At 36.7% G+C, this 24,705-nt stretch overlaps 3 protein-coding genes across 5 annotated transcripts in view; 2 read left to right on the top strand and 1 right to left on the bottom strand.

Moving 5' to 3' along the window:
* The first annotated feature begins 1,304 nt into the window (after window positions 1–1,304).
* Window positions 1,305–12,193, top strand: LOC144443718 (ubiquitin-like protein 7). 3 transcript variants are annotated; one of them, XM_078133260.1, is made up of 9 exons: window positions 1,305–1,443; window positions 3,525–3,644; window positions 4,247–4,326; window positions 5,374–5,458; window positions 6,759–6,816; window positions 7,692–7,783; window positions 8,816–8,862; window positions 9,246–9,548; window positions 11,704–12,193. In XM_078133260.1, exons 1-9 carry the CDS (start codon window positions 1,305–1,307, stop codon window positions 11,824–11,826), a joined length of 1,047 nt encoding a protein of 348 aa, XP_077989386.1. In that variant the 3' UTR covers window positions 11,827–12,193. The 3 variants fall into 3 exon arrangements, with proteins under 3 accessions (XP_077989386.1, XP_077989385.1, XP_077989384.1); XM_078133259.1 differs by having other exon boundaries at window positions 1,312–1,443; window positions 8,816–8,865; XM_078133258.1 differs by having other exon boundaries at window positions 1,312–1,443; window positions 7,692–7,825; window positions 8,816–8,865.
* A 451-nt stretch (window positions 12,194–12,644) lies between these two features.
* On the top strand, window positions 12,645–14,065 carry LOC144443561 (GPN-loop GTPase 1-like). The gene has a single exon (XM_078133092.1). It carries the CDS (start codon window positions 12,733–12,735, stop codon window positions 13,897–13,899), a length of 1,167 nt encoding a protein of 388 aa, XP_077989218.1. The 5' UTR covers window positions 12,645–12,732; the 3' UTR covers window positions 13,900–14,065.
* Window positions 14,066–15,204: 1,139 nt separating this feature from the next.
* The window catches only part of LOC144443562 (dual oxidase 2-like), a 35,342-nt gene continuing 25,841 nt past the window's right edge, over window positions 15,205–24,705 (bottom strand). Inside the window, exons 24-31 of the mRNA XM_078133093.1 lie at window positions 24,114–24,207; window positions 23,030–23,079; window positions 22,455–22,736; window positions 21,455–21,684; window positions 20,952–21,110; window positions 20,053–20,208; window positions 19,503–19,631; window positions 15,205–18,565 (exon numbers count right to left, since the gene is read on the bottom strand). Of these exons, the coding sequence (XP_077989219.1) occupies window positions 18,443–18,565; window positions 19,503–19,631; window positions 20,053–20,208; window positions 20,952–21,110; window positions 21,455–21,684; window positions 22,455–22,736; window positions 23,030–23,079; window positions 24,114–24,207 (1,223 nt within the window). The 3' untranslated portion in view covers window positions 15,205–18,442. The remainder of the gene's footprint in view (window positions 18,566–19,502; window positions 19,632–20,052; window positions 20,209–20,951; window positions 21,111–21,454; window positions 21,685–22,454; window positions 22,737–23,029; window positions 23,080–24,113; window positions 24,208–24,705) is intronic.

Genomic DNA, 24,705 nt, shown 5'->3' with positions numbered 1-24,705 from the left:
TCTAAATGCTTTACAATATTTAGTACAGATAGATGCATTTGATGATGCTGAGGAGGGAAATAGTTTAATTTCACTGGTTTTAGATAGAAAGAAAGACAAGTCTTGCCTCACATCTTCAGACTCTAGTGAGTCTGAGAGTGAAACTCAAGAACAGTGTCAAGGAAAGAAATAAAACACCTATCTAAATTAATCTGGCCAGACGTTTCTGTATTTACATTTTTCACCAAAAGGTCACTTTTTAATCACATAAATTACAGGCCCTATGCTATATATATATATATATATATATATATATATATATATATATATATATATATATATATATATATATATATATATATATATATATATATATATATATATATATATATATATATATATGTATATATATATATATATATATATATATATACATTGTATATATATATACATTGTATATATATATATATATATATATATATATATATATATATACAATGTATATATATATATATATATATAGCATAGGACCTGTAATTTATGTAATTTATATAAGTCTTAGAGTAATTCAGGGTGTATCAAATTAATCTTGAGTAGTGTTTTTATGCTTCACTAAATAGGTACATACAAATGTACACACTTCCATTTTAATACATAAATGAAAGTGTAGACATTCAATATTAAAGGCGATATCTCATGCAATGCTACATTTTCTAACATATTAATTTTTTTCAATGGCAAAATATTTCACGCCCCCCCCCCTTTCAAACCATGAGAATTTTCATGGCCCCCCTTCAAGCCTCCCATTTCTTTCATGCCCCCCCCCCAATTTCTCCCCAGCCCCCCCCCCCCCCTGCCGTAAATTCTGTCCGGTCCCTAACCAAATATGCAAGGCTTCAATATTTTTCATGACATGTCTCCACAGATATTTTCATACCAGAAATTTCTTTAAAAAGAGAATAAAAATGACTTTGCGTCTTCGAATGAGGAAGAAACACATCTGATGTAGGACCACCCTCGGAGTACCAAATCCGTCATGTAAAAAATATCAGCAATTCAGGTGATAGTACAGTGATCATGCAGTATGCTGAATCAGCTGTTCGCCGTGGAAAGGCAAAAGATAACATGAAGGAAATGATACATGATAAATATCTGAAGAATGGCCAGGCACACAAGTGTAAGAAGACTCTTGTATCATTGCTTTTAGATCAACGGCATGGAGAAATACATCTTTATTTAGTGTTTTCTGACACAATACTAAACAATGCTCACTTATGGAGTCAAAAACTTTATGAAATATGCGCCAGCTAGGGAGTCAAACAAAAATGGCGAACTCCATGGTGTCCCTCAAATTTCCTGAACAACCAGGACGATTTCGCATAGAAGGGATAGACTTTACGAAAAATGTGGACCACCTTCGAAGTTTAGTCGCAAGCAAGCTTTCTCTTTCAGCTTCTGAATTCGGTAAGAGTGTAGCTTACTCTTCCGTGTGCGGCTTTTGTCTAATATTGTAATAGCATTACCGATGACCTTGCGTTGTGATTTGTTCAGCTGATCAAATGAAAACATTTGATCCGATAGTTGTGGATCTGTTTCAGTGTGTAGCTATTTTAGTGTGGACTTTGGAACATTCTAGAAAAACGACTACTGTAACAGTATTTTTCATTCATTTGATTAATTTGATAATGAGAAAGCTGGGTAGCAAAATACATATGGTTATCAATAATCAAGACTAATTAACGTTACACACTATTTACACTCCTAGATCCTACTACTACCCCTTCGGAGTGTACTCCCGTCCCCTTCGCTGTGGTTTGTCCCGGGAATGGGGGACTGCGTATCAATCAGATGAGCGTGGTTTTTTTTTTATAGTACAAAGATTGTATGAAAGCTTCCCAAATCAAACCCCTAAGAATTAAGAATACGCTATTCTATCTTCAGTGATTGTTTTATGATTCGGCAATTTTTCATTCAATCTTTGTTAATTAACAGGTGATAAGGGTGCAGAGTGCATTCTCTCATATCACTTTCTCTGACACGTGTATATATTTATTTTTTGGAGTGTCTAGTGACTGGTGCCTGTCACCAGCATGATGTACAGGTGACAGGGCCGAGATTTTTACGGCATCAATTTGATGTGTATTGCCTATGAAAAACACACACTGGTAAATTACTAACCTTTGAAAATGATTGCCTTAGTACTCTGAATCCACAGAACTTTCAAAAGATGTCTAAATTGTGACTGAGCAAGCGTGAAATGATGTGGGGAATGGTTACATGTCGCTGGCCGTAGTCCTGCTTGCAAACGGTGTATGAGTCTAGATTACTGAGATGACGTAGGGAACAGTTCCGGGGTAGGACCAACTCGGCCCATTGCCAACTCGTCCCATCGCCAACTCGGCCCATGTGATTGCCAACTCGGCCCATTCACATGCCAACTCGGCCCACGCACGTCAAGACGAAAATGTTTGTGTCATTTAAAGCCAAGGTCTTGAGTCGATGACGTGATAATATCAAATACTAGTAATATTCATATAATCAGAGAAAATATCCTTTGCTCCAAGCACCGACATCGGTATACTACTACTACTTGTAAAGACACTATGGATTGACATACTAGTACATATACAATGTAGATCGCATGAATTTACTGAAGGACTAAATATCTATAGTCAAGTTGGCAGAGAGTGGGCCGAGTTGGCATAGAGTGGGCCGAGTTGGTGGGCCGAGTTGGCAGACGGTGGGCCGAGTTGGAAATGGGCCGAGTTGGACGTGCACCAACAGTTCCATATCGTTGGCGGATACAAATATTTGTATTTTTTCGACCTTCCTAAACCAGTTGTTCTATATCACTTTCTAACATTGTTTTTGTTGTTGTAGTGATTCAGTTTGCTTCATCGTACATTGTGCATGTACTAGATTCATGTCGTATATCACAACACTTTGAGAACTACATGTCTATGTGTGACATTGCACACGGATCATGTCCTACATTCATGCTGCCATGACTTTAGCATGTACGAAATAATGTACAATACATGTACATGTGCGTACACGATGCAAGTCATGGTTGTTGGGAAAAACACGAACTGTCACACCTAAATTAACAGTTTTGTGGATTGAATATGTTTGGTCAATCAATTTCAAGGGTAGGAATGTGTATTTGACACCGAAACACGTCATGCCATGTCAAAGGTCAAACGTGTCACCAGCACATCATGCAAGTGACAGGCTCCTGCATGCCGTGCTGGTGACAGGCGCCTGTCAGCAGACTCGGCCTTTATTTTTATATCCTTTGTTAGCTTTACCAGTGTGAATCAATGTCATCGTTATAATGTGTGCATTCATGAAAGTTTAAGGGATAACATTTAATGACATAAATAACATTTCAATGATTTTAAAATCAGTTATAATAGTTGGGGTGACTTCTTTTGACTTGTCAAAGTATTTCTCTTTTGCAAAGTTTACATACCAGTACTTATGGTTTGTATATCATTGAATGTAGAAAATCCTTCATTTGGTCGATGGTGTGTTTGTTTCATCAGATCTAATTTATTGTGGGAGGTGTATGAGAGATAAGAACACACTTCAAAGTTATGGAGTCACACCAGGAGTGGTAGTCCATGCTTTGAGAAAAAAAGACCCCGAAGTTGGTATGGAAGCTGGTAAGTGAACCCTGGCAATGTTACACAAAATCAAGTATAGCATACTTAAGAACCAAATATATGAGTGGTGTGCTCAGGTAGAAAGCACCCCAAGGACAAATTTCATCTGAAAATAACAGCAATCCAAATCGCTCCATACTTTACCTTATGAAAGCTTGTCCCTGGTCCTTTTGATTTGCATGGTGACTCCCATTTTTTTCTTGACTTTAACTGACAATTGGGTTGGAGTTTCTTGGATAAAGAAACAGCGAAAGTTTAAATTATAATTTTCGAGCACATACTATATGTAAATGATGAGTATATATATATATTCTGCCTGTATTCTGGTTGTGTGCGTATGCGTATATGTGTGTGTGTGTGTGTCTATCTGTCTGTCTGTCTGTCTGTCTCTGTGTCTGTCTGTCTTTGTCTGTCTGTCTGTCTGTCTGTCTGTCTGTAATGTGTTTTGATGCAAAATTTGCTGCTATGTGAATGTTATTCTATTTACAAAAGAAATGCCATTTTTAGTGAGGGTTTTGAGTTTGCTGCCATTTACCTATGAAATAGTTTGATTTTAATTTTCTACAACTACCTTTAATATCATAACATTTGGATATTTTCAGAACCAATGGATGAAGCAGGAATTCAACAATTACTGACTGCACTCCATTCTGCAATTATGAATCCCACACAAAGACAAATGGTAAGTCAGTCTCCACTTTCACAAACTTAGCAGACAAGAAAGGTCAGGGGTCAAGCCCAGGTTTTTTGCTCTAATGTTATCTTATCAGTTGTATCATAAAAAATGATTACACATCTGGAACAACTTTTTCTATAGCTCAGCCAGGCAACTGTTTTTCACACTTAAATTGTGATCTTAAAGTTCAGTTTAGTGAGCAATTTTACATCTCATTTATCTAAGGATTTGATATCACCAGTAAAGGATTTCTTATCTTGAGATCGTGAGAGAGGTACTAAATGTCAAAATAGAATAGAAAGGGTGACTCACTTGATGCATGCCTGTAGTAATGTGTGTGTAGTGTGTGGAGTTGAAGTCATGGTGTTGGTCTAAAATGATCACTATTTTTATGATGTGCCAAGTTGGTAAAACTCTTTCAGGTAAAAAGTGTTAACTCACCTCTTCATGAGACCTGAAATGTCATCTGGCTCAACAAATGTCTTATCACTGCTACATTTTATCATCTGGCTCAACAAAAATATTTCTCTTGGTAAGATTTTTGTTGAGCCAGTCCTCTAGTAGAGAGGCTTGTCCCTTTCAAATAACTGCAAACACAAAATGATAATGATGTAGTGCCTTCACCCATTGCGGTCAAGGCACTTAAAAATTATCACCCCTGGCACAGACCTGTAGTGGAACAGCCTGTTCGTTATACTTACTCAACTTCCTGGGGAGCATACGATCCATCACAGCCTCCACAAGCAGTGTAGGATTAAAGCATTCAGATTGCAATCTCTATCCAACCAGGTACCCAGTTATACAACTGAGTTGACTGGGGCACGGTCATGGTTCAAATCTTGCCCATGAACTTTAGTCATTCAGAAGGAAATGGCAATGGCAAGGCTTGAACCTGTAACCGTGAGATTCCAAGTCAGCCACTCTGACCATTTGACCGCTATGGATCAACAGTATAAAATAAAAATAATTTATTTGAAGTAATTACTGGTAAGAATATGCTATATATGAAGTTTGCATTCTATTTGACAAATGTTTTATTATGTGTTTTTTCAGGTGCTAAAGATTCTTACCAATAGAGATATGTTAGATAATGTGATTGCTGCAACTCCATGTTTACAGACTGACCCTGAGGCCTTAGGTATTATACCCAATCATCTTACTTCTTATGCATTAATGTATATGTGTTTTATTTAAGATGACAACCGTATTTTAATATTTCTTTATCAGCCATATGATTAGAATAATAGTGGGGTGCACACTAAACGTACACATCTCCTCAACTTTTCCCATTTCTCTCCCTACTGTGAACCTTAGAGAAAACCCTGATTACACATTCTGGCGTGAGGTAGTTCAAGCATACTGATTTTTTTATTTTAATTTTGCATTCTGTGTTGTTAGGTTCCATTAGTTTGTGCCTACTGTTCATAATTTGTTATGTCAAGGAATTTCAGGAAAACAAAAGATTGTACAGATTGACCACTAGGGAGGGGCACTGCTTGACTGCAGCTTTTGGCCCGAAGTGTGGAACACAATCATTCAATACTGACTGTACTTAGCATATTTTGAAAATCATCATTTTGCAATGTTTCATGGCAAATGTTAATATCATTCTTGGTTAATTCAAATAATTCTGCTTCTTCTGTTTGTGATCGTTTACACTGTATAAACTCACACAATTTGTTAAAACCCATTTCACTGACTGTTTCATACATAGCCATGCACTTGGCATAAACATAGACGTTGTTGTGGAGAGATCTCTGTCCAACATAATCTGTGGTATACCTGATGAAAGTTTAATCCTTGTTTTCCCTCATATAGGGGATCCTCCTGACATGCTTCTTTTGAAAAAGTGAGAAACTGTAGTATTGCATATCCAACAGAAGTTACTTTTACCATTCTTAGTAGTCTAGTTCCCGACGGTGACGTTGACTTCGTACTTTCACCGCCTAGTCAAGCCCATGACTCTCGCACAGAATTATGTGCTCCCCCCAACAGCGTTAATATAAACACAATGATGTCATCGCATCCCCATGTGATTTTAGTTTAAACAGACTGGAGGTGGAGTCCTGGTTGGACATTTGCATATCATATCAGTTCTAGAAACATGAGAAAGGTCAAAACCGTTTGAGCGATAACGACAGCCTGTCAATTTGTGATGGATTACTACTGACATGCACTTCGCTCACTTTGGGGTCGAACCACAATTAATGCCTTGAGTCACAGGCTTTTCTAGACAGTGAAAGTATGAAGTCAATGTCACTGTCATGAACTAGACTACATTTTTAGTTGATTTTTAATACTCAACTACAATCGTGAAATTTGTTTGTGACAGATTTCTCCACTGATGTTTAATTTTTTTTTTCCATTCATTGTCACCAGTTGCCCAAAAATATGAAAGTTTTCATTCAATCTTTTTATGGTTTTCTTTTCATCGTCAGCTATGCTACAAGATCCAGAACTTCTTATTCAATTAGCGGACCCTAAGATGGTACAAAAGTAAGTTGTTCATGTCAGAATTTAGACAAACATTATCATCTGTTAAGGAACATATGTTGAAAAAATGAAAGACATCATAAAGTTGCTAATCAGATTTTTAGCTGAAGCTGGGACAAAGTAATCAGTTCATTTATTTTGTAACCCCATCGCAATCATTACTGGCAGCATCTTTGAAATAGTATGTTCTTATCAAGACATACTTTACTTGTCAATAAACCAAATACTACGTTCTAATAAAAGACACAATTTCTTTGTTGCTTGTTATCATTTTTGTAAGAGATAGTTGAACATCAAATTTTGGTGATCACAGGGAATTGTTATGCATCAGTGGTGTGTCAAATTGGCTTTAGAAGACACACTGGTCACCACATAGTGATTAGGGATATGAGAGGGGAGAGACATATGAGAGAAATTATTGCCCCAAAATACTGAGCAGTTCCACACACGACCGATTGAAAGATTACTATGAAAAGTAAATTCATGCACATGCACAGTACATGGCTTACTCCTACATTAACATACTAAAACAATGATGTCATACCAAAAAGGTCAACACTGAGGTCATCCCTAAACAGAGGGAAATTACACTAAATAACACATTTAGACCCAATTAGGGATATGGGAACATCGTATTTTGCCATGTTAAATACAAGGCGTGGCCGAGAACTGCCGAGAACATTAATTGGCTTAACAGAGGGTGTACTGGCTGCTATTCTTGTTCTGTTCAAGATTCTATCAAAACATTTTTGAATATACATTCATAGAATTGTGAAGAGTTCACCCATCCCTTGCACAAGCAGCACTTTATCTCGCCCCAGATCTCTGTCTATCTATATTTACTTGTTTTACTAACTTTGGGTTGATTTCATTGACAGAATTGTGAAAGTTCACCCATCCCTTGGACAAGCAGCACTTCATCTAGCCGCGGCTGTCAATGAAGAGAGTGCAAATCAAAGAACAGGAGGAGGTAGTCACAGTGCTGATTCTTCTCTATTTAGTCCTGATCATGGTAATTCTGGGCTTGTAACTGGTTCTTTTAGTCTCTGTCTCTTCATTTCTATCAAGGAATGTTTTCCCTAGCCTGATAGATTTATCTGTGTTGCTGGCACTCCTGTTAAACCATTTTGCTAAACACAAGTGACTAAAAGGAATGTATGCCACCATGAATCTTTCAGTCTGTGTTCTCCTAGAGTAAGGTGCTAAGGGATGATAATTTCTGAATGTCCCCCTCTGTGAAATGAAATTTAAAATTTCAAGAAACTTAGGATTGGGTCAAACTAAATGGAAAACTGTCACTGGACTCCAGGGATATAATTTTATTTTCTTATTGACAAAAGTGTACCTGTATATGGGGGACACTCCCCTCAAGACACTGTGGCAGGTACTCCCTGATGACAGACACTCCCCTCCAGACTATATGACAGACACTCCCCTCCAGACTATATGGCAGATACTCCCCTCCAAACTCTATGGAGGGCACACCCCTCCAGACTCTATGACAGGCACTTCCCTTCAGACTATGGAAGACACTCCTCTCCAGACTATATGACAGACACTCCTCTCCAGACTATATGACAGACACTCCCCTTCAGAATCTATGGAGGGCACTCCCCTCCAGAGGCTTTGGATGACATTCCCTTCCAAACCCTATGGCAGGCAGTATGGGTAGTGACTGGTTTTGAAGCTGTTTTGTGAAAGTATTCTTAGGAAGAACACTAAATTAATATCTTCTCATCTACACGATGTTCTATATATGGACATAAGTGTGAGTGCATGATGTGGAAATCTATTGCCCTACTCTCAATACCTCCTTTGCCTTAGTGTCACACAGTGACAAGGCTAGACTCTAAGATATATTTTGTCGTTCTGCCCTCACTGACCCCCTCTCCCTGGGAGGGGTTGACCGATGTGTGAGGGTGCCCTGTCATGGCATACCTTACAGACTATGACAAGTCTAGATGTTCAATAACGTTAGATAATTTGTTTTGTTTTTTATCAGCTTCAATATTTGGTAGTTTCTCAGATGATGAAATGGAGACAGCAGAAGTTGTAAGTTTCCTGTATGTTTATATAGTATGAAAGTGAAGATTGTAAGAACATCAAGTATCTATCTACATGTAACCTGTTTCATATGTATTGTCACTCTGTCTCTGTCTGTGTCGTGTGTATTTGTGTGTGTGTGTGTGTGTGTGAGAGAGAGAGAGAGAGAGAGAGAGTGTGTGTGTGTGTGTGTGTGTGTGTGTGTGTGTATGTGTGTGTGGAGAGCGAGACAGTGAGAGAGAGAGAGAGAGAGAGAGAGAGAGAGAGAGAGAGAGAGAGAGAGAGAGAGAGAGAGAGAGAGAAATGTAATGGTGGTAAGCTACTAAAGTATCATGCCATGAGACAACGTCATCACACATCACACATAAATGTATGCATTTTCTCCACAGACTCCTGGAACTTCAAGAACTGCAAGCCAACAAGCAGCCCCTACACAGTCCATCACATCAGCTCAGCTAGCTGCAGCACTGGCATCAGCAGGTGTGGGAACATCACAAGGTACTGCAAGCAGTAACCCGAACAGAAGCAGTAGTTCCACGTCTAGTACGAATCAAAATATCATCACTGCTGATATTTTTAGCCAAGCCATGGCCCAGGCTTTAGCCAGTACAAGTCAAAGTTCAGGTCAGAGTTCAGGTGCAACATCATCAGGAACACCAACAGCAGCAACAGGAAGATCGCCAGAACTTCAAGTAAGTAATGTCAGAATTTACATTTTCTGCAGTAACAGCATACATACAAACATGACTTGAATCCTTGACTAGTTTTGCAGCTCAATGAGCTTTTTTTTCAAGAGGCTTAATTCAATTGAGTTCCAAATTAAACCTATATTGATGTTTCACCGATAGTTAAAGTAGTAGTACATCTCCAAGGTAGTTTTAATATAACCACAGACAATAACCATAGATATAACAGTACACTTTCAGGGCAAACGTCATATTTTGCCCAAGGTGAAAGCTTGAGTTAAGAGAGCTAAGCCTCATCATCTGACTTATGCCCTAAATACCCCTAGTGCCATCTTTAATTAGCCATATCCTATCCCTGTAACTATGCCTATTTATACCCAATTTCCTCTCCCCTCTACCCTAACTGCCCAACCACATTACCCCCCCCCCCTGTTGTCATCCTACCTACCCCAAACTCAACTTCTCTTCACTACCCCTGTTTTATCCGCTATCTCCCGTCCCCTTAACTATCTCGTCCTATCCTGTACCCATTTTCCTAATTACACCTATTTCATTCCCCTCCCCCCACTTCCCCCCCCTCCACTTCCCCTAGTCCATTCCCTAACTCAGGGTTCGTACGGTCCTGAAAAACCCTGGAAAACCCTGGAATTTCAAACCCTCCCTGGAAAACCCTGGAAAACCCTGGAAAATGTGCCCTACCCCTGGAAAACCCTGGAAAATGATCATGACCAATCGATCAATTAATATTGACGATCGTCATGTCTGTGCTCGAGCCACCCATTCATATGATTCTGAATCTCGTAAATGTAAATTGTCGAAAATATTTTCAAAGTCTTTCGCCACGGTGGTGAATCAAAATTCACGCCGATTAGACCCAGACAGTCAAACGATCGTTCCACGAGACACTTTGCCCCACAGACCGTGCCTATGCGTAGTTGAATGGGCACCGCAGTGTTTGTTTCGATCTTGCGTATATTGCTACTCCATCTCCCAGTCGTCATTTCAGGGACATGATATTGTAACAGTCCTGGCCAGGGGTAACAGTGGGTCTGTTAACAAGATTATCGTAACATTGTAGCGAGTATCAAAGCATCATCAACCACGAATAGAAATTGTTACAAGTTCGGCGCACGAGTCGACGTACTACTACTACTAGAAACTCAGGCATGGCAATACTACGGCCTAGGGAAGTGCAGTTGAATTTCCGGGTTGTGGAAGTACGGTTTTGACTTTTATGTCGTCGATAAATGGGTATTTGTGTTACATGTTCTAAAAGAATAAACTACTGTTTTATGTTTTCGGTACAGTAACATTCGTCAATGGTCAAGTTGAGTTGAGAAATCACGATGTTCCGCAACTCGTGGCATCAGGACATAAACATCGAGACGCAAGCGGTGAATGTATTCAGTTATTCATAGCTCGAAATTTCGTAACGTAAATGACGTTTTCATTCAAAATTTTGAAGAAAAAAATTATTTATTTTTCTGTATATGTCTGAATTAGACTGACGAATGCTGCGACTCAACCTAGTCTTGCTGCTAGACGTTCGGGCTTTCTTTCGATGCTATAACTATAAGCGAACGAAGTTCGCATGTGAGGGCCTGCCATCCTCGATAGCGTTGATCGGCTGTGTGTCGTATTTTATCGGAAGAACATCCGAGGGCTAGCTGATAGACTACGACTCAACCTTACAACTCAACGATCAGTGTACCAGCTTGACGAAACGGCTACTTAGGGGAGAACCATTTGATTTCGGGGGGGGGGGGTATGGAGGAAGTAGGTACGGGAGCAATTTTTTTTCCAGTCAGAGTGACAGCAATTTTTTCTTTCTACTGTCAGTCCTGCATCATTTTTTTTTTCAAATGGAGTAGCAGTGCAAATTTTTTTTTTAATTAGTCATTACTTTAGTGTCAACACCCTGGAAAATGGCCAAAATCAATATGAATACCCCTGGAAAACTGACGAAAAACCCCTGGAAAGTCCTGGAATTTTGTTTTGCTTTAAGTGTACGAACCCTGCTAACTGTACCCACTCAATCCCCTACCCCATCTCTTATCTCATCCTGCATAGAAGACATTATGTTATGCCACGTCACTAGATAAACCAGTGCAGTGTTTCACTTGTGCCAGTGTTATAGTGACTCTGTTATTCTTTTTTCCAGACTCAATTGCAGCAGCTTAGAGACATGGGTATAACTGATGACCAAAGAAGTATACGTGCATTGCAAGCCACTGGTGGTGATGTCCAAGCTGCACTTGATCTCATCTTTGAAGGACATATGTGACAAGAAAGAATTGCACTAGTATGGGGTCACTTTGTACCCTGTTTTAATATATATACAACAAATGCTCCTGGCATAAGAGCAATTGGAACAGCAGGTAGACTGTCAGGAAGAGGTGTTAACTTATAATATTGACTGGTTAAGATCACTTAATACATTTCAATGTCTGAATTTCACGGCATGATGTTGTGTAACTCCTATGACAGCAGACAGTAAAATTTGTGTTTCAGACATTGACCATTGGGACATTGGTGAACGTTAAAATCAGTTTTGTATAAATTGATATTTCATATGGAAAATAGCAAGGACATTAAAAGACGACATAGTGTTGGCATTGACTTCATTATCCCATTATCTGTATTTATAATTTCTGCCAATTTTTTTTTATTGTATTAATTATATGTTGTGTTTTTTACCATTTTAACTGTCTTTCAATTCTTTAAGACTCATACTCATTGTTAACACCCCAGTAGCTATAGCTGGAAGTACCCCCCCCCCCCCACACACACACACATACACACACATATACCAATAGGGATCGGTAGTCAATTCTATAAACATTATTTTAAAATATGCAAATGTCCTTAGCAACAAGACCACGCCCATGGCAACAGGTAAACGGTGTCATATAATGGCAATAGAGTGAAGGGAAGGCAAATGAATAAATATTCTACAAACAAGACCACGCCCATAGCAACAGTTAAAGGAGGGTGTATATTGCAGATATAACACAATGGGTGGGTAGGCATGTAAATGAATCTTCAAAAAAAAATGTATGCAAATATGTCTCGCAACAAGAACACATAGTCACAATAGAAAATTATAGTTTGCACTCAACAGTGTGCTATGTGCATTTACCACAGAGGAAACAGCTCTCCGACTTCTCGACACTGAGGGCGTAGTTCAAACATGGCGACCTCCATGGAGAATGTGGAAAGCACGGCGGCAGAATCAACGAGTGATACAGCACGTCAACCGAGTGGTGATCAGAAACCAACCTGTCTAATCGTCCTTGGAATGGCAGGGTCAGGTAAAACTACGTTAGTTCAAAGATTGATTGCTCATTTACACGCCAAGCAACAACCTCCTTACGTTATCAACCTCGACCCCGCTGTTCATGAAGTACCTTTCCCAGCCAATATTGATGTCAGAGATACAGTCAACTACAAGGAAGTTATGAAGCAGTACGGACTGGGTCCAAATGGTGGGATCATGACGTCATTGAATCTGTTTGCCACCAGATTTGACCAGGTCATGTCATTTTTAGAGAAAAGGAGTACAGAGTGCAAGTATGTAGTTTTGGACACTCCGGGTCAGATTGAGGTCTTCACGTGGTCTGCATCGGGCGCAATCATCTCAGAAACATTGGCATCTTCGTTGCCGACTGTCGTGGTGTATGTGATGGACACACCAAGAAGTGTTAACCCAGTGACGTTTATGTCAAATATGTTATATGCTTGCAGTATTCTCTACAAATACCGACTACCGTTTGTTGTTGTAATGAACAAGACAGACATTATAGACAATGGCTTTGCTATAGAATGGATGAGAGACTTTGAAGCATTTCAGGAAGCCCTAGAAAGTGAAACGTCATACACATCAAACTTAACCCGGTCAATGAGTCTGGTATTAGATGAATTCTACCAACATCTAAGAGCAGTTGGTGTGTCCGCTGTAACGGGTGAAGGCATTCCAGAATTCTTTGAAAAAATTGACGAAGCCGTCCAAGAATATGAAACAGAATATAAACCTGAATACGAAAGACTGAAGAAGGAAAAACTAGAAGCAGAAGAGAGGAAACAGAAAGAACAACTTGATAGATTAAAACAGGACATTGGTAAAGGGGAGAAGGTTGGAATTCAAGAGGGAGTCCTTACAGAAAAAGAAACAACTGCTCATGTGCCTAAGACACGGCTTGTGATTGGTCCAGGGGGAGATGATGATGATGATGAGGAGGAGGCTAGTAGGATGGATGATGATGAGGAGGAAGAAAGGAAGGAGTATGAGTCCTTTAAACGATTTCTTACAAGACAAGGAAAAGATGAGGGACAGCAAACACCAGGAAATGACTCATAATGTAAAGACGCCACTTAGAAGTCAGACTTTTTGACACGTCTATTGTATTATAACTGTACCATGCCATTTTGCTTTTCTGCAATGTGTTACTTTGTAGCCATCTCTTGATCTCTCACTGTCAGCGTCTCTGTATGGTGTTTTAATTAAGATAACATGGATCGAAGATATAACATAGAAAATGTTTATATGCATACTAGTATTCTACTGTGACTAAAAGATATGGTTGTATGAAATAAAACAAATGCATAGCATAGATGTACATGTATGTATGTATGTATGTATGTATGTGTGTGTGTATGTATGTATGTATGTATGTATGTATGTATGTATGTATGTATGTATGTATGTATGATGTATGTACATACGTATGTGTGTGAATGTGTGTATGCACATGCGCATCACATTGTACAGATATGTAGTACCCGGTATGTATGTGTATGTGTATATGTATGCATACATACATATGAAAACAAATGTACAGCCTCACACACACACACACACATTATATATAACGGTGAATAGAAATAATCATATCTTTGACCACCTGCTTTGTCCCATTCAAGCCATTGTTGACCAAAACACCAAATATGTAGGGCTACATATTCCAATTTTAGTTACCAATTGAAAGTGCACACATCATGATCAATATACAACTACACACCATAGCCATGTACACATCAATATACAACTACACACCATAGCCGTGTACACATCAATATACAACTACAGACCATAGCCATGTACACATCAATATACATCTACACACCATAGCCATGTACACATCAATATACAACTACACACCATAGCCATGTACACATCAATATACATCTACACACCATAGCCATGTACACATCAATATACAACTACACACCATAGCCATGTACACATCAATATACAACTACACACCATAGCCATGTACACATCAATATACAACTACACACCATAGCCATGTACACATCAATATACAACTACACACCATAGCCATGTACACATCAATATACAACTCCACACCATAGCCATGTACACATCAATATACAACTACACACCATAGCCATGTACACATCAATATACAACTACACACCATAGCCATGTACACATCAATATACAACTACACACCATAGCCATGTACACATCAATATACAACTACACACCATAGCCATGTACACATCAATATACAACTCCACACCATAGCCATGTACACATCAATATACAACTACACACCATAGCCATGTACACATCAATATACAACTACACACCATAGCCATGTACACATCAATATACAACTACATACCATAGAAATGTAGTAAGTTTCAAGTTTATTACAAATTGATCGACAAATTACATTGGTTGTGAAGTTAACATCTACAATCTTAACTACATCTTATCTGACAGCGAAGATTTTTAAAAATTTCTGTCTTGCAAATTAGCATGCAAATTGGCATAAAGTTTCTACCCCTTTAGACTAGACTGGATTAGTAAAGATAATGGTAGAATACTCAATGTTTTACAAGCAAAGTTACATCATCTCTTGCTAATTCTTTCTTGTGTACGCAATCAGTGAACTAGGACACACAGTTTTTTGGTCTACAAATGACGGCATTTTTCCTAAGGGCAGTAAGTTGGTAAAATCTACCGAGGGGTTCCCATGTCATTTTACCTGGTTCCCAAACAAACTCACTATACGACTCTATGGGGAAACACTGCCATTTTTACCCCTTTTTGGTTACCTGGGTTCCCCAACCATAGCAAAAACACTGTCAATGTGTTGACGACCCACTAACAAAGTACATTGACATTGGCAAGTCGTAATGTGTGAAGACAACCTGTTTTGGATACCAATACAGTTCTGGTATATTATAGAGGTTATGTATGTGGCATAGCTCATTACTGATGTCTCATTTTCTACTTTGTCAGTCTATTACAAAAGTGCATGCACACTAAATCTAAAATTCTTTCCACTTCGAAATGACAAAATTTCAATTTTTCATGCTTGTTTCTTTTTTTTTGGTCTTGTTTGGTAAATAAATTCAGATTATTGATATAAAAGTGATGGACTTTAACAAATTCTAGTTTATGGAATGAAAACTTTAATATTGACAACTTCTGGGTATATTTCTTTTATCTGAATTGTTTACTGTTACAACTAGTATTTAGGCAAAACACTGAAAAAATCAACAGCATAGAAAATAAATCATACTTAGGCAAGTTAAATGGATAATATTGCTGCAGCTCATGTGGAATGATCGTAAATGCAAAATATCTCAGGACTGGGGGTGCTACTGAGAAGAATAATTGACAGGATAGGGGTGCTTGTGACAACAATTGTCAGGATAGAAGTGCTTGTGAGAAGAACAATTCAAAAGATAGAGGTGCTAGTGAGAAGAACCACAAGATAGGGGTGATTGTAAGAAGAACAAGTGATGGGATAGGGGTGCTAGTGAGAAGAAAATTTTACAGGATAGAGGTGCTAGTACCATCAAAGACTAATGACATGTACTTCAGCTAATCAAAGGATTTGGGATAGAACTGTTTAAAGGTGCATAAGCTCAGTTTACAATGGTGTGGATTCTTGGGCGCAATCTTTGCTACAATTTCAAACAGTACTTGCTTCCTAAAATATACTTGACCACCACTTGCAATTGACTGAAGTCAAGCTGGTATTACAATTTAACTCATAATCGAACCGAACCGATGATGTAATTTATCATGTGTATGAAAAAATATTGCGTATATTTCCCCTATGCAATCAACCGTTCTAACAAAGTCAGAACACAAATCGTAATGTCATAGAAGACATGCATAGACATTAACATTATACTAGAAGTTTAATCAAGGTTTTATGTAATTGTTTTCACTTTGAGTAAAAAAACTTGCAAACTCAGCCTGTGCCACTTGAAAATAATTTTTTTTCATATATTTTGCAATTGACAAAAATTACAAGTGAAGATAAAACTACTGTGGCATTAATGAAAGTATCTCAATATTGATCCAAATACATAACATCGGACTGTGATGCAAAACTCTATCTTCATGTTTAGAACATATTTCAAAGACTACATTCCAGTGCGTGACATGTCCTACCATTTTTCAAAATGGTAGACTCCCAATTTACTTCATAATCTACTCTAATTACTATGCATAATTCTCCTAGATTGTCACAATTTACCATTTTATTCATTTCTCTAAAACATGTGCTAACATATACTACAAGATTCTCGTTAAAAAACTGGATTGTTAATGAAAATTTTCCTCATGATGGATGTAAAATGTGGTTGAGTTAGTCTAGTCTGTACAAAGTTCATTTTCATTAGACACGACACATGACGTGGTAACAATTCTACCACAACATATATACAACATGAATCATATCTCCATCATTTTCCTTTCGAAAATTCATTTCATATTTTCAAACTTTTACTGCTTAACAAAAGACAAAAAAGGACTGAAAATAAGTCCATGTAGACAAAAATCTAGATAGTCATTCAGTAATGATAAACTCAAAACATGTGTTTGTCCTGCTAAAATTCTTTTCAGAAACGTGCCTACATTTCTGAATTTTAACTCGAATTTTTTTTTTATAACATACACTTGTTATTTTCACACTTACGATACATATTTTTCAAACTATAAACCAGACTATACTTAATAACTAAATCTTTAACATCTCTTCCCATTTTTAATGGCTATATATTCTTATTATCAAAAGGGCTGTTTATCACATTTAAATTTCTTTGGTTTTGGCGGGAAAGCTGACTTCACGACTGGTGCGACTTGTATTGACATTTTCATAATTTCAAAATTTTGACATTCAATGCACACATGCTCTCTACACCATCTGGTGTTAGATAACAGTTCTCCATAAAAAAAAAAACCAACAGTTTTACAAGTAATTTTTACTTTAAATGGTCACTGGTCAGTTAGTTCTGTTTGTAATAACATGCACTAATCATTATTTTACAATGATTTCAAACTTGAAAAGTTTCATTTCTCTGGTTTTTGCCTGTACTTTGGTAATAATTTCTTTACAAAAATAAACCACTCCATTGTGCAAATAATTATCATATCGACTTACACTTTCCATAAAAAAAATAACTGAAAAGTATCACTTTTGAGACACAAAATATGTAACGAAAAAAAGTGGTGAAGAAACATCACTTCATTGGAAGAGGGAGGTGAGAGTGGTGGAGGGGTAACTCAAAATAAAGTGTGTCATGTATTTACTCATTGTTAACAAAAAATACACCAAAAAATTTTACGTCTGGGACTATTTGTACGAAATACTACTTTGAATATACACCAAAAGATGATGTTCTTATATGTACAGAAACAAGAATCATGTCATTATCAAGTACATATAAACATGGTACAAAAATAAAACTTGTTATGATAAAATGTCCATGGTTGAAAAATAAGTTGACAAATATCAACATTTGACATTTGAAATGACATTTCAGGAATAAGCCTTACAAAAAAAGCTGGCTTGCCGTCACACTATAGAAGTCCTTAAAGTGACAGATGACTGCAACACTCTGCGGTCTTCACCTTAGAAGTTCTCAAAGTGATGAATGAATGCAGCACCCTCAGTCTTGTTGAGATCTGCACAGGCACTCTCTACACCACGTGTCATAGTTGGAGGTCCACAGCTAAACACACCAATCTTGGACACCTAGTAAAGTAGCAAATAACAAACATTAAAATTACACAATCTGTACAGGTTAACACAATGAAATCAATGCCTTTTAAAGTTCATACACACAGATATTGCAAATTTAATCAGGTACAAAGGTAATTTTTATATACCTCATATTCCAGTTACGCCTTTAAAAAAATTTCTGTGGTTCTGATTATGTTCAATTTTAGAATAGGTTGGGTAGGTAGAATTTTTTTTTTTTTAAATTTTTTTTCATATGTGAGTGCCTAGTTCAGGTAGTTATGTTTTCCGTTGTTTTCCATATAGTCTCTGTGTTATTGGTTTCTTCTCATCAGATGTAAAACCATTACAGATTGGAAGAACAGTTTTATATTGTCTTATTAAGATGATGTCAGTTTCTGCATCTACTATTTCTCGCGAGACTTCAAAATTTTTGTCATTTTATTTTATTTTTTCTCGAATACGTGAAAAAAAGGTTTAGGGTTGGCAGTGATAAACTAGGTGAGGTTGGGTAACCGAAACCAAACAAATTTTTTTGGGCCTTATAGATAAAAAAAATATGTACAAAGATATTGCAGACTTAGGATGTGTTTACATGACGAAGTTTTCAAGTAAAAATGCCAAAAACTAAAAATATTATTTTCATTTCAATGCAGTTTCATGTGTGTACTCTAGACTGATAATGTTTTTTGACTGTTTACAGGAAAATACTGAAGATGGAATAATTTGAAAATTATGCTGTTGTACATGTGCAAACATAATGTGTTTAATATGTGTGTGTTAGTTTTAGTATGTCAGGGATGGTGTCATTCTTGAGGTCAAATAATTGTGCATTTTTGAATTGTTGCAAAGCTCATTCATTGTGAAACGTTGTCACTCAGACTGTATTCTCCAGATCTCACACAACCTCATAAAATTAGTCTTCAAAGTATCATTTGAGTGATCGACTCACCGAAGGATGTTCCTGTTGTAACGAGTTGAGGAACGTGGAGAATGTAGGACGACCAAAGTGAGTGATGGAACGTAGACCAGTAAACAATGATCGGTTGGAGATCTTCTGGAAATGTCGCTCACAGATGTACTAATGAAAAAAAAAAAGTCAGAAATTAGGATCATATTGTCAAGATTATTATGTGGATTTCAATTTGCTTCAGAAAAATTATCCTCTGTACATGCTACTTTGAATACTTGCCCAAAGAAATAAAACGACTAACATACTTAAGATAGGACACAAAATACTTGGTGCACTTAAACTTGGCAAAATACTGTAAAAATCATGTATGATGCAATATTTGCTTAGTCACCATCTCATTAGCACACTGACAAGACATTTCACAATTAATCCAATCAGAATCAAGTATGCTAATTAGGTTGTTTTTGACTGATCTGACTGGCTGATACAAAACAAGACATGCATATTTTTACAGTTCATCCAATCAGAATCAAGTATATTAACTAGGGTGTATTTGATTGGTGCAGAAACATCACATGACATGACTCACCAACATGGTTGTTCTGAGATCAAATCTCTGATAGAACTGGGTGATGAATATATGAACAGACACCATGTCACTGCTGTCGTTGTCCTCAACTTCACGAATAATATCAGTCAACCACTCATAGTGTTTCTGTGTACGTGTCACCCAAATGAAGTAAACCTGAAACATTGCAAGTTGAAATTGATCAAAATACAGAAAAAATATATATTTATTGGTGGGAAAGTTACAACAATAATCATATATTATATTATACCAGTATATTGATGGTGCAAATCGAGAGATCTGATTGGTCTAAACATCAAACTAGCATGTCTAAAATGTGCGATAATGCACGGTTGGCATGCGTCCAAATTTTGATTTCACTGTTCGTCTACTAACTTTGCTTTGCTTGAAATATAGCTTTGTTTTCCTACACCATTCACCATATCACCATTCTGACTATTTCAGAAAGTGTCAATGCAGGGCTTACCATTCAAATAATGACTATATCCAACCATACAAAAAGAAGCCTCTTGCATAAAACATTGGCTACTAACAAATATTTCATTTTAACGATGTAATTTCTAATGCATAGGGATGCATAAGTAAACCCCTTTTCTCTTCTACAATTTCTTTGGGAGGGAGATAGAATTGATCTTATATATCTAAGTGTACAGAAAAAGCAGTGAGCCAGTGTTTGAACAATCAACTTGAAGTTACAAATTGTTCTGCTCGGACTATTTTGAAGTTAAGGTAATATAAATTTCCATCAAGCATTATTATCAAATCATGTCATATGAATTTTTCAAAATCATAATAAATATTGCTCTTAATTTAGTGTGTACATTACATAACATCACAATAATTGAAATTCATTCCAGATTTTGAAACGTTTCTACGGTAACACTATGATTTCTACGTACCTTCTTGCAAGTAAAGGTGGCATTTATTCGAGATTTGTGGACTATATCTTTGAGAATGGAAGCAAACGGAGTGACACCGATACCACCACCAACCAGTACAGCCACTTCATAACGATACCAATCTTGATGTCCCTCTCCAAATGGTCCATCTAAATACAGCTGCAGATCAAGGAAATAGTTGGGTACAGAATGATAACTAAGATTACAGCAACCTCAAGAGGAATATATACATGTTTTACAAGATATTTCAATGTTTTTCCTGTCACCGTGGTACAAAACAGTCAATAATAAATGCTGAAACTAGATCATTGTAGAATGAAAATAAATGTACTTATGGGTATGAATGTTATTTGCGGATTTCATATTTTACCTTGCAAAAATTAATAAAACTAGCAAAGTTCACAGCTACTAATGGTTACTTAAAGAAATATGTACACTTCCAAAAAAAATTTTTTTAGAGGAGATATGTACCTTTCCCATCGTAAAAGTAAAGTTTAGCATACCTTAGGGTATGGATGTTCTCTAATAATGGTTGGATCGTATGTTGATCGTATGTTCATTGTCCAGGGGCCAACAGCACGGATATGGAGCATAAGATTCTCTTCATTTGGTGCTGAAGTCAGTGTAAATGGATGGTATTCACTCTCTCCGAGTACAAGGCAAGCAATTCGAACCCACTGTCCTGATTTATATTCAAATCCGATGGGTCTCTTAAACTCCAAGAATGTGACCTCTGAAAGAATAAATAAAGTAGAATATCAATGTGGGTGAAAATTTGTAATTTTTTTTCTCCTAAAATTGCAGGTATTAATGCAAAATTGCCACGGAAATAAACTGATTAAAGGTTTGCTCTTATTTTGCTCAATGTCAAACCCATTCTCTGTAAAAATCAAGAAAAAGGTCTGATTTTTTAAAAATAGAGGTCACAATATCATCAAAATGAAGGCATTTTAGAATCCAATATGGCCGCCAAATATTATGTTAATGCCATGGGAAAATAAAAAGATTGTCGATTATTTTGCAGCAAGACGATAGACCCAAAAAATATTTGAAAAGGACCGAAAGCAAGCTTTCATATGGCAAAGTTTAAACAGTAATTTTCAATGAAGGCAAATTCTAAATTATGAGAATATTAAATTCAGTTTTTAATCATTCATCAGTCAAGTTAAAAGTAAATTTTTTTCAGAAATATCACCTATATATAAAGTATGTACACTTCAAGTTTTTTTTAGAGGATATATATAATCATCTTTCCCATCATAAAAGTAAAGTTTAGCATACCTTAGGATAAGATGTTCTCTAAATAATGGATGGATCGTACGTACATTGCCCCTTAAACTTTCAAATTTGATCCAGATACATGAACACAAAGATAAGGACATTAGTTCTGTTTGTTTTAAGCTAAAATGGAGCATTTATTTTGTACAAATGACACAAAATTGTAAACTTATATTCTATATTTTGGCGGGAAAGTAATTCCATACGATAAATTCATAAACTCACCAGATGGCAAGAGTTCAGCTTTCACAACACTGATCTCAGCTTTCTTACGACTGATGCTGATAAGTTTATCAAATGTGAACAAGACAGCAGGTCCAATGAAGAAAGTATAGAAAATTGGAAATTGTACGAGTCGTCCACATCCATGCAGAACCATCAAGATGTAGAGAGCGACATACAGCTGATGTGTGTTCCAGAACCACTTGAAGACATGGCGACGTGCATATTGCGTTGCAAAGATGTACATAACAACCACAATTAGCAACAGTGCAACACCAGTTAAACCTAGCAAAAAATAGAGGCGTACAGAATCAAAAATATTATTCTGTTAGGACTTTCTAAACTGCTAGAATACCTTGGTAAATCTTGTGTGTTTCACCCTATCATTTTTCAAATTCTACTTCTTTATTGATTGAAAATGATACAGGAAGTTTGATTGGCTTCTGATAAGCTTTGTATCATACTTGGGAGTTCATTCTCCAATCAAAACAGTTCTTTCATAATCACTCATGTAATGCTGTATGGAATAAAATATATTTATACACAAAAATAAAATATATTTATGCAAAAAACTGTACCTGTGACAGTCTCCCAGCACCAATAATGGAATTTAGGTAGTTCATGTGATCTGTGAAAATATATGAAAATGTACGTCAGTATATTTATATCGATTAAACCAACACAAATCAAACATTAAAAATTAAAGGTCAAGTCGGATTAGGATCAAGTGTTTGATGTGAAAAATTAGTCTTTGAGAACTAGCTGAAGACTATAAAAATGCAAAAATTTTCTAGTGATTAAAATATCTAGGTTTATAGTACACAGATTACTCGAGTAGTTTGTACAATGGTTGGAGAATTAATAATGGAGTTACAATTATCTATCCTACTGGACTTGCTTTTGTTTTGAGTGAGAAGAATTTCATGCCCAATCCTGGGCACTTTTACAGGTCGGCTGATTATCTGGTGATATGTGACTTTTGTGTAATGGAGTTGATTGTCATGTGATACCAGGTAATGGTTGGTGAGTTATTTATTTCGCCAGTAATTACACTGCATAATTATTATTAACATTTTTCTGTGGCCACTTCATACACACTTTCTAAAATAAGCTGTTGTTTTTTCCTTTGTCTACTGTGGTACATCAGTCTTTACTGCAACAGTTAGTCGTCAATTATGCTGTTTCATTGTTTCTATATCCCTGATGAAGTATGAATCAATCTGAATTCTGGTCGGATGTTTAAAATGGCACAGGCTGAGTTTATAAGCTTTCTACTCAAGTGAAAATACTTCAAAAATACTTCAATTAAGCTATTCTAGTATAGCCTTCCATGACATTACAGTTTGTATTCTGGCATTGTTAGAACTGTAGACAGCATAGTAGGGAGTTCATGTACATATAATAAATTATGTCATCAGATTGTTTGTAAGCTATATCCTACCTATTACCAGCTCTTAGTTCAGTTAATTGCAAGTGATGGCTATTATTAAAGTATACATCAGTAAGTAGAATATTGTGTGAACCTTGTAATATGTAGGAACAATCTCACCCAAAAATATACAAACCTAGCTTGTGCCCCTTTAATATATATTTTTGCTCTCATTTATTGTTTAGATCCAATATTAGCCATGACAAATGTATTATTGCACCCGTCTTTCTTACCTGTGTTTGAATTCTCGGAACAGACAAGTCAGATCATTTGCCGTTTGAGAGGATACATGGTAAAAGTTGATTGAGTGACCAATAGTATGCATCACTAGAAAACAAAGTTTTGAAAAAAATTAAAAATCTTAAAATAATACATACAGCTATGTAGGAGGAAATTTGAAACCATACTGTCTGAAACGGAGGAAGTCTGAAATGAATATTCACTTATTTTTAAAGCAAAACTATTTTAACTAAGCTGATCTGTTTGTTATCGGTCTCCATTCTAAATTCAGCTACTCAAGATGTAACAAAACTAAAAATATCTACATATCCTGAATTGGGGAAGACCTGGAAATATATATGCTTTCCTAATTGCCACAGTTGAATAAATCCTTGGAGGTCTCACTTCCCATTTGAGTTATTTAAAGATAATCATTTTGAATCACAAAGAACTACATGGAGTTCGACTATTATGTGTATTCATTGTTCAAGAGTGATAATGGCATATCCTTTTCTTAAGAAATGTCAGCAGCTATTTTGGGTTCCAGGACAAACGCCCCATGGACAAACGCCCCTGTAGGTCAAATGCCCCCCAGACAAACGGCCC

Source organism: Glandiceps talaboti, chromosome 12 (genome assembly GCF_964340395.1).
Source record: "Glandiceps talaboti chromosome 12, keGlaTala1.1, whole genome shotgun sequence".
Lineage (NCBI taxonomy): Eukaryota > Metazoa > Hemichordata > Enteropneusta > Spengelidae > Glandiceps > Glandiceps talaboti.
The sequence above is the reverse complement of the archived record's forward strand: the minus strand, read 5'-3'. Positions and strand labels throughout refer to the sequence as shown.

What these genes read in the sequence shown, in the direction of transcription:
- LOC144443561 (XM_078133092.1), top strand. Translation starts at nt 12,733, where the DNA reads ATGGCGACCTCCATGGAGAATGTGGAAAGCACGGCGGCAGAATCAACG.
- LOC144443718 (XM_078133258.1), top strand. Translation starts at nt 1,317, where the DNA reads ATGGTGTCCCTCAAATTTCCTGAACAACCAGGACGATTTCGCATAGAA. An exon ending in TCTTTCAGCTTCTGAATTCG is followed by an intron (nt 1,444 to 3,524) that starts GTAAGAGTGTAG and finishes TTGTTTCATCAG; the next exon opens with ATCTAATTTATTGTGGGAGG. An exon ending in GACTGACCCTGAGGCCTTAG is followed by an intron (nt 5,459 to 6,758) that starts GTATTATACCCA and finishes TTTCATCGTCAG; the next exon opens with CTATGCTACAAGATCCAGAA.